This window comes from Fragaria vesca, linkage group LG6 (genome assembly GCF_000184155.1).
Source record: "Fragaria vesca subsp. vesca linkage group LG6, FraVesHawaii_1.0, whole genome shotgun sequence".
Lineage (NCBI taxonomy): Eukaryota > Viridiplantae > Streptophyta > Magnoliopsida > Rosales > Rosaceae > Fragaria > Fragaria vesca.
Genome location: NC_020496.1, coordinates 27596134 through 27609123, shown reverse-complemented (window position 1 = coordinate 27609123; position 12990 = coordinate 27596134). Strand labels below are relative to the sequence as shown.

Here is a 12990-nt window from a genome sequence, read left to right as displayed (position 1 = left end):
GAGAGAGAGAGAGTAGATGAAAATGAAAATAAGAGGTGAGGGAGAGAAGATATATAATAAGATTAGGGGTAAAAATGTATTTTTGTTAAAAAAACATTGGAATGGGCTAAATAAATTGATTTTCATTGAATTGGGATACGAAAACCCTATTTTGGCATTTTCCCTTCTTTCTAGATTGTATCTTACAGCTGTTCAACTTTTCTTTTTGTTACAATCTGTTATGGTTCAAGTGCACCATGGTGCACTGAATCCGCTCTGGCTCCAAACAAGTGACCAAGCATTATTGGACCGGGAACAAATGACATAATTACAACGATTAACTCGACTTATTTAGAAAAGCCTACTAATTAAAAGTCGAGTAAAAACCTCAAATGGTACTTGAACAAATCAACGCTGTATCTTTCATTCCTAGTACCAACATACACTGCATCCACTTCCTACATAAGCAAACTGACTGTTTGAATCTCCCAGTTTGTTTCCAAGCCAGAATGACGCCTGCCTTGATTTACAAGCAGGTTGCTTTTACAAAAGCACTTACACCTCCCTATGTCTTCCAGAACTTCCCAGCAACAAGACTAGCTCACCTGCAAATTTGACAATAATGAGTTATTAGTTCAACTTACAAGCATTTCACTAATTCAGAACGAAAATTGATCTATTATAAACATTTGTCCTCTCGATCTAATAGCCCAAAACCATTGAAATGAAAAGGAAGAATAAATCAAGAATTCATAATATAATTAGAATAATATGGTGAAGCAGAATATAAGTCGGTTGTGTTAGTTGCTGGACATAATGCAGGAACGTGGAATCTGCCTTGTACATAGCTAAACTGTAACAAAACTTCTAACAGCATTTAAACAGAAAAAAAAATATAAAAAGGTAAAACTCGCACTCAACTTCTGAACTAAAACATTGAATTCTGCCCTTTCAACAACACTTGAGTGGCGCAGAAAAAAAATAATGATTAATCTTCTAGCTGCGTGCCATCTATTAGCCCATTCAACAACACTTACAATGAATAAATAAAAGGGTGGGCATGGGACGGGATGGGACGGGATTATGATCATCCTACGGCCCGTCCCGGACATTACATACGGGACGGGCCTTACGTTTTTAAGACTTGATCCCACGCAAATCCCTTCCCAGACGGGACCGGGATGGGATGGGCCCAATCCCGCCATCCCGCCCCAATATTACATAATAGTGATACTAATATATTCCTACAATATATAAAAACTGCATCATCTGAATCCATAATGTATCAAATATCAATCCACAATATGACATTCATAAGGAGAATGAACATAGCATAATCAACAGTATAACTAATTCATATAAACTAGATGCGTGTAAACTAATGATCTTGCTTGACGATTTCTCTAAGAGCATTTTCAACAGCTTCTCCAAAATTTCTCTAAAATGGGGAAGCAAAAGCTAAAATCTCTAAAAAAATTATGCTCAAAATCCAACAGCTTCCCAATTTTGGAGATTTCAACATTTAATACAACAATAAAGTATACTATATCATTATTAATTATAACAAAAAATATTATATATTTCATTGTAATAATAAAATACCCAATAAAATATTATATTGTTGTCCTGAATTCGTTGGAGCACGTGAAGAATTTAATTTTGGGGAAGGAAGACTTTGCTGCAAATTTGGGGAATGAAGGCTTCTCTTTCTTCTCCATCCCCATTTTGGCGAATGGGATAAGGAAGCTGTTGGACCTAAAAACAATTCTATATTCCCCAAAATTGAGAAGTTCAAGAAAATAGGGAAGCTGTTGGAGATGCTCTAACCAATGATAGATTTCTCTTTAACGATTGCCATAAACTAGATGTGTCCAGATTTCCTCATTTCCACACTGCCAAATCACCGCAATCAAAGCCAAATCATATACATCACTCCAAATCGCAAATCCTAAAACCTAAACAGATATAACGAACAAAGAAAAAATGATCTTGCCTGACGGAGGAAGCGGCGAGGAGGAAGCAGGCGGTGAGATGCGGAGGCGAGGAGGAAGCGGCGAGGAGGAATCGGGCGGTAAGATGCGGAGGCGAGGAGGAATCTGGTGCTGAGGCAAGGAGGGATCGAGCGGTGGAGGAGTTCAAGGAGAAAGAGTGAAACTGAAAGAGTGGGATTGGGATTTAGCATAGGCTTCTCAAGGAAGCAATAGAAGCTGTGAGATATCGATAGCGCATATTGTTTTAATATGAGAAAAAGGAAAGGGGGAGAAGAAGGATTACCAGGGAATGGGATGAGTCTGCTACTTGTGCACTTTAAGTCGAAGAGCAATAGGAGAGGCTAAAGTTAAATGGGTAAGTTGAAAGGAGCTCAAGGACTCAACTCCAGTTTCGAGGAAGAATTGCAGAGAGGATATTCGGCAAGAAAAAGGGTGTCCATAGTCGCTTGAGGAAAGACTGAAAGAGTGAAAGACCGCAAGAGAGTTAGTATCAGGGTTCAAAAATGAAAGGTTGAGATCAAAACATCTAAAAAAACCAATGGTTGAGATTACTCTATATTTTACACAGGACGGGACGGGCATGACGGGCCTCAACTTTTCAGTCCCACGTCCCGTCCCGTTGTTTCTCTACGGGACAAGACGGGACGGGCCCAGTGTTTTTAGACATAGATCCCGTCCCATCCCGTCAAATTTCGGGACGGGACCGGGATTTAGGTTTTTTATGCCCACCCCTCAATAAAATGATTAAACTTCTAGCTGTGTGTCATCTATTAGCAAGATCTGGCAAATAGAATTCTCACTATTAATGCATTTGAATCAACTACGGTGACATTTCATGTTTAACTTGGGTTTCAAATAAAGACATTTCATGCTTAACTTGGGTTTCAAATAAAATTACTCTAGAGAAAAGTTGCACACAATATGGATGAAAACTGAAGAAAGTGAAATAGCTAACCCAAAAGAAAACTCTGCTAAATGAATGACAGAAGGTAGTACCGACAACTGACGCACAGTAACCATGCTACTAAAATTGTAATGACAATGGGTAAAGAAGACTCACAATATTGGTCTTGTTTGTGGGGATATCTGGTGAAACTAATGTCTCTTGGTAAATGAATGTTGTAAAGTCCGAGTCCTGCGTGACCTTAACAAAATGCTCGAATGTCTTCTCCTGTAGATTAGAAAATACCACGACACGTTCAACATTACCGGGTTTGCGACCACCCATCCTGTCAATCAAAAATACACCATTCTCCAAAATGCACACAGGCCTGACAAGGAGATTAAATTCATCAGGATCCAGTACACAATTCAGTACATAATTCTCCAGAGAAAATTGTACTATTTCAGTCCAGGATTCCTTAACTCCATATTCTTTCATCATCCATATATTGATCGATTCAGTTGGGCAACTGCATGCGCAGAGACAATTTCTATGAATCAAGAGATGAGTAAACCGGTCAGCATAGGGTAATTGAATCGTCTCCTGAAATTTCTCTGCCCCTAAATCAAAGGACAAAATTCTTGTGTCCCCATCGGGTTCAGGTAGATCCCCTAACCAATGCAAAGCTCCGTTTAAAAACAATCCCTGCATCTTTGTCAGGTCAACATAATCAATATCTTTGACAGTCCTCCATGAACCTGTTTTCAGTGCAAATATTTGAATCATGAATTTCTTAGCACCATTTGCATCATAGGCGAACCCCCGTATCACCTTGTAGTCGTCAGTCGCAGAATCATACCCAAATCCATTAAATTTTTTGTAGCTATCTTTAAGCCCTGTGACTAGAAGAGGGTTTGGTAAAACCTTTGAGTCTCTAGTACAAGGGTTCCATAACATAATGTAAATGATTCATTTGAAGCTAACTTCTACACATACCAAGCCATTGCAAGAACCAACAACACGTCTAAAACCAGATTCGGGGATGGTTTCCCATACCGGAAAATCCAGCTCAGTGACCGCAGACCAAACATCATCACCATTTTTGATATTTTCCAAAGCTTTCAAGTCCAAGAACAAGGGAGGATCCATGTCGAAATTGAGCTTGTAGGTATCTGCGTGGCTCAAGTGTTTCTTTACAAAATAGGAATCGGAGATCAAAGCACGCCATGACTTGCAGACGCACCGGAATCGCATCAAGGATTTCACCGGTAGCCTCGCTAGGATCTCGGTGATCACATCTTCCTCGTAATCGCCAAAGTCCGTATCAGCTCACTTAAGCACGACAGCGCCGTCCCCCATCTCTCTCGCCCCCAAATTGTAAACCCTACAATATACGAAATTGCTGCTTAACTATTGAAAGTTTCAGAACTTACAAATTCGGTGGCCTCAGCGTTCACCGGGACCTAGGCGGAGTGACACTCAGGGGCGGAGGCAGTGCAGAGGTTGGTGGGGCTCAAGCCCAACCAAGGTTTTTGGGATTGAAAAAAAAACCAAGTGTATTATGTTTTTTTTATTAGATATATATCTTTTTTTTGCATTCAAGCCCACCTAACTTCCGTACTTTTACGCATCTCATCTTCCTCTGTATGCGACTACATCTCTACTCTTCAATTCTTCTTCTTATGCTTCTAGTTTTCTAGTCTTATTCTGTTTAAATCTCTAAAGTTCCTTGAATATAAATTTTCTAATCTTCTTTTTCCTATATAGAATCCGATGAAATATTAGATTTCAATCTATTCTTATTGGGTTTTCTAATTTGTCTCTTATTTTTTAAATTTTCTTCTACTTTCATTGACGCCTATTTTCATTTCTTTCAAAGACTTGTAATTGACGTCAAAAAAATTTTTGGTCTTTGGCCAAATTTGAAGCCCACCCCATGTTTAAATTCTGGATCCGCTACTGGTGACACTTCCGGTAGCATGGAAAATCGGGCTCTTGCTGCTTTTCCCTTTTGCTCTTGAGGATAATCTGGGTTGGAAACTTGCAAAGTTGCAATCTTATCTTACCTTTCTTGTGTGGTTTGGACTCGTGATCTGTTTTTATTTAAGCCTTACATTTTCATTGAATTTTATTTTAGACTAATAAATATGCAGAACTTTATAAACTCAAGATTTCAAACGAGGTCCTTGTCACTATTAAATATTTTAGGAAAACCAAATATTCATATGGTTGAAGCTTTGTGCTTGAGAGATGGTCTTCTTGTTGCTTCTCTACATAGTTTTACCAGAATACAACTTGAGAATGATTCTAAGATTCTCATTGATTTTATCAATAACTCCATCAAGAAATTTGGCATATCTAAACTATTATAAATGTCTTTGCCACGCGGTTTACCTCCATCATTTTTACTCATATATGACGTGAAGTAATTTTTTTTTCCATATTCAGTTGCTGATATTGGTTGCTCTACTCTTGTTGCTGGATGGCAAAATGAACTCCCTCTATCCTCAATTATTGCTTTCAATTTTGATTTTTATAGTTTAGGTTTTACAAGAGGTTTTTCGTTGCAATTTTATTTTTGTTTTTGCTTGTATTCTTTTTCATCATCGAAAAAACGAAATCGAGGTCAGTTGACTTGATAGTAAACAAAACCAACAGTGCTTAAAGAGTAACATGTTGAAAAATCAATTGACTTCGGAAAAGAATGAAATGGTGAAGCCTATTTTTTCAAAAGAATGATCTCATTATATATATATATATATTTTAATATGTAAATATCTTAACTTAAATCTTGTGTCAAAAGTAAAGTGGTAACAAGTTTTTGAACAAATGGGATTCAAGAATCATGATCACACTTGACTTCACTAAGAACATTTAATTCCAATTTTCTCACGAGCCTCTACAAACAACACTCTTAGTACAAGGGTTCCATATGATAATGACCTTAGCAACTTCTACACATACCAAGCCATTACAAGAACCAACAAAACGACCATAAGCATACGGCTGTACAATATCTACAAACAAGTGAACAACTGGTAAATAGCTATAAGCTTACAACCCAATTGAAGTTCAAAGATGAGGCATTTGATTGATCATAAATGGTTGTTTAGGCAAAAATGATAAAGGGATTCACCATAAGCCAGTTTCACGGAATCGATCAAAATGTTAATGAATATAAGCAAATAGCTAGTAAGAAGATAAAATATTTAACTTTCCGAACAATAGACTTAATAGTATCTGATGCATGAACATCATATATTCATATTCCAAGTATTTAGCTAGTCCATTTACAGTGAATCTTTGTTTTCTAAGTATTAGTACTTCAATATTTCTTTTGTTTAGAAATAAGTGAACGAGATTATATAATTAATATTTCTTTTGTTTAGAAACAAGTGAACAAGATTATGTAATGAATGATACTAACATGTCAAATTCTTAACTTGCTTTAAATAGCAAAGGATAGGAATCCGAAAAACAGCTGCCGAAAAGAAACCTTGAGCACCTGAACAAAAAAAAACCTTCCCTTCATTTTAAGATCCCATCCCCAGTTTACCCAATTAAACACGGACAATGTGGAGATAAGGATCAATGAAGCTTTAATTACCAACTAAGACCAAGAACAAATAAGAAAGAGGAGGACGGACGCTCTATATATACCCACTACTCTTTCTCATTTCAGAGACCAAGACACTACTCTTTCTCATTTCAGAGATCATTCTCTTTCTCTCTCGCCTCCCCCTACGATCATACTTTCCAGTTCTCTTACATCAATTCAAGTAGCAGCTACTGAGTGATGGATCAGTTCGCCACTCTTGACGAACTCAATGTCGGTGTGGTGACGACGTTTCAACCTAGCGAAACCGAGTTGTTGGGTTATCTATACGACAAGGTCTTCATCGCAACCTACAAGCAGACCTTCCCTGAGATCTGTATCTACGGCAAGGATGCGTTACCTCCATGGGAGTTATGGAGAATGTATCAGCAATCCAAGTTTTCTCACCAGGATTTCATTTACTTCTTCTCCCGTGCTGAAAAGCTCAACCCTAACAAGTCACGCAACTCTCGCAGACTTGGCACTGATGGCGAACTTGGCACATGGAGTGCGACTGAAAAGTTCAAGCCCATCTATGTCGATGGCGTTCAGGAGGCGTTTGGGTCACTGAGGAAGTTCCGATACGAGAAGAGTACTAGCAGGAACGACAAGGACAAGAATGAGAAGAACAAGAATAATGTCCACACACAGATTTGTGATGAGCACCATGGTGCTTGGTTAATGGATGAGTTCACCATTAAGCATGCACCGGATCTAGCTCTGTGCCGAATCAAAGTGAACGACAAAGGAGGAGATAGAAACAAGAGGGCTGAGAAAAATGATGAGGATGAGAGTTTGAGAAGCAAAAAAAGAAAACTTGAACCCAGAACATCAGTTCAAAACAGTTGCATGTCTGAGCAACAAGGAGGCACTACTTCTCAGCAAATGCCCTCTTCCTATTTTCATCAAGATGATCAAGTGGCTCAGGTGGTTCCGGAAAACAGTTGCAACAACTTTCCTGATGAGCTTGAGCAGATACTGATGAGTAATGATGATGAGAATCTAGTTTTCTCTCCCAGTACTGTACTGTTGAATGATGCTCAGCTTTGGTCTTCTATTGCCCAATCAATACCTAATGAGCAGCAACCAATTCAAGAGCAATATTCGGATTATTCAGTAGCACCACAACAGCAGTTGGAACCTGAGAGTAGGTGTCAAGAGGAGTACCAAGTACAACTACCACAACAAGATCAAGCCTCTTCCTCTCATTCTAATATGCAGCAGCTTCTTGCTGATAACGATCTGATGATAGATTTTGATTCACTTGATGACACCTACTTACAGTCATTCATCAAAGGAATCCTTGCTGATGAAGATCAGCCAAGCACTGATGGTGATCAGTTTCAGTTTTAGGGCATCTTGTAGTTTCTTTTTTCATTCCTAAATATAGATTATGAAGTTACTTGGTAACAGACTATATATGTACATGGTTTGAAATTTACTGAAACATCTTTTGGTCAATTCAAGACCCCATATCTTGCATCTATATAAACTGTGTGATGTCTTTCTATATCTCCCTCCTCTCCATTTCATATTTCTCGCAACAAAAAAGAAATAACAAAAAAAAAGAAGCATATCTGCAAGCAATCAAATTTTCAATGTTGTTGAAATTTTTTCACTATCTATTTGCAGTGATCACATAGATCAAGTAATGAGTAGATCTCCATAGCACAAAGATTGTGGTCGATGTTAACTCATAACAGATTGTTTGTAGACAAAAGAGTTCAGAATTGACGATTCAAATACTATATATATCAGTAAAACTGCGCTATGTACACATATACTCAAGAGGAAGCATGACAACCAAATCCTGTACGCCCTAGATTTCTTTCCTGACCTGAAACAAAAGTAGGGACGCTTCATTAAGGCTTCTATTTGGTATAGTTTAGTGTATAGTGTATATATGGACTAAATTCTCAAAAAAGGTTTTCAAAGCACTTTCAGAAACATAAAAGATTATATCAAACCAAAGTTGAGTCTAAATTAACAAAGAAAGACACTACTGGACGATCATATCTTGCAACAGAAAGAATCCAGATTTTTCAAAACTGAAAATCAAAAGATCTTAATGCGGAATTAGTTTATCTTAACAAACAAAGTAAAATCACGTAGAGTAAGGTTAGTTGAAATTGAACTACCTTAATCAAATGCATATGGAATATGGATTCAGAGATCCTTCTGAAAACAAGTCACCTATGTTTGAAGCACGTGGTTGACCCTCACCATTAGATCCCTACATAACAAAAATCACATAGTGCAAATTCAGTATGACCCTACCATTTCAAAATCAAAATGAGTGCTGCATTATATAACTCAAGGCATGATATGTACCTAGCTTTTCTAATGATTCAAAACAGTAATGTTTGCATTTAACAATATTCTTTCCGAAAATCAACTTTTTCTCTATGTTGCAGCTAGCTATATGGAATCGATTAACATTGTCTGAGGAAACCAAATGCAGAATCTTTGGACTTGTAACTCTTAAGAGCATGAGGATTCTTAATTATGGCAATATTATCAGTATATATCATCTCAGAAATATTTTATCAAAGACCAGTACAAGGCAAGGTCCAAGCAATTTGAGACATGAGAAAGTAGATGGATCACAAGATATTAGAAAAACTGAAATAAAGTATGGGTTTAGCTTACCTTGACTACACCCCTGGGGCTTTTGACTTTTGGTGTAGTTGTCCTCTTATGTTTTCTTGGATCCTGATGTTATACAGAAAATAAAATTCGGCACTGGAAAATGTATGCATGCATGCATAATAAAAATAAATAATTCTCAAGGTGACAAAAGAGATTGAGCATAGAGCTTCACAGAAGTCACCAGATTCATACCTCAAACATGACTGTGCTTCTTGTTTTCCGTTTAATAGTTCTTCCATTACCATTTTCAACTTCATATTCGTCACGAATTACCTGCAATGCACAAAGTCTCAGGTTAGTTGATGGATAAGGCAAAAATTAATATCAGTTCGATTGGATAAGATAAGACAAGAATTAATCAGATCTTAATAAGCAACAGTAAACCCTCAATAACACTACTGCTACTAGCAAGAGAACTCATATAAAAATCGGTTTTCAACTACAGAAGTTGCTGTAAAGCTAAAGTTGCATTTATCTATGAATATCCATCAGTAAAACTGTGTAAAAGAAATTTCTACCTTTTTGTGGTGCTTTGAGATATTCATTACACTTGGTGTATTGATATTCTCCGAAGCTTTCTTCAACAGTGTTGATACTGGTGTTTGTGTTGCTCCCACTAGAGGTGACTCCTAGAAACCAAATGGAATGATATATCATATGGGGAGTGTGAAAAGGACCAAAACTGATAGAAATTATTCTCAATTTCAGAATATTGCACCACCTTCTCATCATGCTCCGGTCTTCTCAGAGAACGCTGACCTCTCCTTTTAACAACAGGGTTTCTCCTCGATGAAATTGAGTACTCCTGAGACAGAATGAACTCATCTTATTGATAGAAATTCCAGAAGAATATGATAAATATCAGATTATGATATTTTATACTTCAACCACGATCCTAAAAAAGAAATATTTTAAACATATGGCCTCCACAGCATAAATCTATGCCTTTTTGTGTTGCTCCTCTACACCTTAGTGAAATACATTATTGATTATAGGATCAGTCTATTCAATCGTGCATATCTAATAAAACTAAAATAAGTACAAACTTCAAAACTTATATTGTAAGTTTATCTGCCATAGATTAGCATCACTGCATCCAGATGTTGACAAAAATTCAAACAAATTTGTGTAGGTGTGCTTGTGTGTGTGTGTGTGTGTGTGAGAGAGAGAGAGAGAGAGAGAGAGAGAGAGATGCATAGATTTTAAAGTCAACCTTCTTTGAATTCATTTCTTGGTCCTCCTCTGGCGTATCACTAATAACTTTCCATTGCAGTTGCAGCAATGCCCTCTGCTTCTCCTCCTGTGATAGTGAGAATATATAAAAGAATGTACAAAAAAAAATCAGTAGAAAGAACATAGGAAAGATATGTACTTTGGACTTTTGAAGATCCAGGTCCTCCTCAAACTTCTTAATCTCATCATCATGCTGAAGCCTCAAAGCTCTCAGTTGGGCTCCATATTCATTCCTCATCAATGTTACTTTCTATGACAAAAATAAATCCGATTAGTAACTTAGGCATATTAGCCCCAACCTAATTCAAGCTTAAGCTTAAAAGCTATACGAAGTTACAGACTTCTCTCAACTCGTTTTCAGCTTGAAGTTGGATCTGCTTTAGCTCTTCACTGTGTTTAGCTTTCAGACTTCGTTCCTTTTTATCATGTTCCTGCTGAAGATTACTGACCTGCAAATATTAAAGTCAATAACACTCTACCCCATATAGAACACAGTAGAAGCATGTAATAGAAATGCCTCAGTAAAGGAGCAACCTCCCAGATCAAAATGAGCTACTTAGAACAGCACCAAGAGTAAAATTTGGATTCATTCTTTGAAAAGTGTTGCACAGTCACTAACAAATTGCAGGCAGGCTATTTTGCAGAACGAATACTGGTGCAAACAGACTTGAGTACTAAACAATTCTTCCTGTTTGTTTTTCTTTGTCAACTTATAATTTGCAAATACTATAGACTAATGGTGAATGCTGAGAAATGCAAAAATATGTTCAATCTTGTACATAGAGGTATTAACATATGGGAAATAATTAGTCCTCTACTAAATGTAAATGTTTGATAATGTCAGAGAATGTGGAGGAAAAAAAAAAAAAAAAACCCAATTTTGTGATATCAAACAAATGTATTTTGCAAAAAGTCATTTATCACTTTTATACTTGATAGCATCCACCAATTTCCCACACATACCAGAGCAGCATGTTCCTCCTGAACACGCATCAAATGCTGCCTAGTTTCTTCTTTGCATTTTTCAAGTTTTTTCTCACATTCTATCTCCCTTTCTTGAACAACATTTTCTGCCTGAAGTTTCAGTTAAACGAAGATCAATTCAAGAACATGATTTAGCTATAAAATATTCCCTAGAGATGGTAAAAAATGAGCATACCTTTCGTTTTTCCATGTTAACTATCTCCACCTTCTCCACCTCGTACTTCTTCCGGATGTCATTAATTGCCTAAGTAAAGTTCTCTTAATGTCAATTTGAAAGTAGTTAAACTGTATGGTGAGCAGATGTTTAGAGCATAAGAAATCACACCTGATCATTCCTCTTTGATAGGTCTTTCAAATGCCTTGACAGTTCTAGTTGTTTACTCTCAAGCATGAGGTCATATTGCTTCTTATTTTCCACGAGTCTAGTTTCGGCAGCAGTCAGCGATGCACGATTCTGCAACAAAGTACAGAACTGTAAGTACATAAGATATGATTTTACAAACATCTCACATTTATGTTGAATTACACACCTCTGTGATCTGCTCTTCCATATTCTTCTCTCGTTCCTTATATTGCACAATAAGTTGCTCCTTTTCCTCTAGTGTGCTATGAAGCTGGCTGACTTGTTTATCCATCAAATCTACATGCTGCTCATGTGTTTCACCTTCCTTCAGTAAACCGACTATTTGCTCCTCTTTCATCTGTATCTCTGCCTGTAGTTTCTCTGTATTATCTTTATTCTCAGTTTCTAGTGCTGAGATTTTGATCAGCAGATCTTGCTGCAGATAGTACAAAAACAAGTTCAGTATGGAAAAAAACACATCTCATAATATAAAATGTATGTGTTGGAATTTGCAAACCATTTTATTCTCAGATGATCTTGAACTTTCTGACAGAGAATCAATCTGCAGTTCTAATTCAGACACCAACTTTTCTGTTTCAATCTTCTTAGAGACCAGAGCTTCAGTTTCAAACTCCAACTTCTGTATCCTCTCTCTGGCTGTACGGCTTTCCTCTGAAAGTTGTTTCATAATAGACTCCTGAACTTTCTGAAGTTCCATGACCCTGTTGTTCAACTCCTGATTTACCAATTGTATAGCATCTTTTTCTGATGTTAAGTTCAAGAACCTGTTGTGCAGTTGATCATACTGTCTCTGAGCAAGCTTCGTAGAAAGGTCTCTCTCCTGATTGACCAACTGGAAGCACACCTCATAAAGAGAATTTAGCTTATCAAACTTTTTCAGGAATTTCAAACTTTGTCTATCCAATTCAGCCAAATGTGAAGCCAACACATGAACAAAACCTTCAAGGTTTTTTATCTCTAGGAGTGACATATCTAATCTCTTAACAAGATCATCGTTGCTCAAATGGAGATGATGCTTTTCTGATTCCAAGTTCTCCTGTACAGCTATCAAACGTCTGATTTCATCCTCTTTTATCTTTACATCAAGATGCACCTCACCCAATTTAGTGTTCAAACTCTCCGTAGCCAACCTATTAGTTGCTAGAGTTTCTTCGAAGTTCTTAATCATAGCATCTGCAAGGAAAATACATATGACTGCTGTTATAATGAAAGTCCAAGAAAACTTGTAAAACAATTTATGAAAAGCAACTCTTTTCTCATTGACTGCGAAATGGATGTTAGCCTTCCATGTGCACAGTAGTCTGTTTACTTT

At 37.1% G+C, this 12990-nt stretch overlaps 2 protein-coding genes across 2 annotated transcripts in view; both read right to left on the bottom strand.

Annotated features, from left to right (window-relative positions):
• Window positions 1-2994: 2994 nt before the first annotated feature.
• Window positions 2995-4002, bottom strand: LOC101303544 (F-box protein At3g07870-like). Its single transcript, XM_004305822.1, has 2 exons — window positions 3850-4002; window positions 2995-3777 (listed from the first exon to the last, which is right to left on the bottom strand). The coding sequence occupies exons 1-2, from the start codon at window positions 4000-4002 to the stop codon at window positions 2995-2997; spliced, it is 936 nt and encodes a 311-aa protein (XP_004305870.1).
• Window positions 4003-8591: 4589 nt separating this feature from the next.
• The window catches only part of LOC101303258 (synaptonemal complex protein 2-like), a 6159-nt gene continuing 1760 nt past the window's right edge, over window positions 8592-12990 (bottom strand). Inside the window, exons 6-18 of the mRNA XM_004305821.1 lie at window positions 12175-12851; window positions 11845-12093; window positions 11640-11768; window positions 11490-11558; window positions 11294-11404; window positions 10672-10779; window positions 10470-10580; window positions 10311-10397; window positions 9819-9902; window positions 9616-9726; window positions 9290-9370; window positions 9098-9160; window positions 8592-8681 (exon numbers count right to left, since the gene is read on the bottom strand). Coding sequence (XP_004305869.1) covers window positions 8592-8681; window positions 9098-9160; window positions 9290-9370; window positions 9616-9726; window positions 9819-9902; window positions 10311-10397; window positions 10470-10580; window positions 10672-10779; window positions 11294-11404; window positions 11490-11558; window positions 11640-11768; window positions 11845-12093; window positions 12175-12851 — 1970 coding nt within the window. The remainder of the gene's footprint in view (window positions 8682-9097; window positions 9161-9289; window positions 9371-9615; window positions 9727-9818; window positions 9903-10310; window positions 10398-10469; window positions 10581-10671; window positions 10780-11293; window positions 11405-11489; window positions 11559-11639; window positions 11769-11844; window positions 12094-12174; window positions 12852-12990) is intronic.

What these genes read in the sequence shown, in the direction of transcription:
- LOC101303544 (XM_004305822.1), bottom strand. Translation starts at nt 4,002, where the DNA reads ATGGATCCTCCCTTGTTCTTGGACTTGAAAGCTTTGGAAAATATCAAA. An exon ending in TTGGTTCTTGCAATGGCTTG is followed by an intron (nt 3,778 to 3,849) that starts GTATGTGTAGAA and finishes AGAGACTCAAAG; the next exon opens with GTTTTACCAAACCCTCTTCT.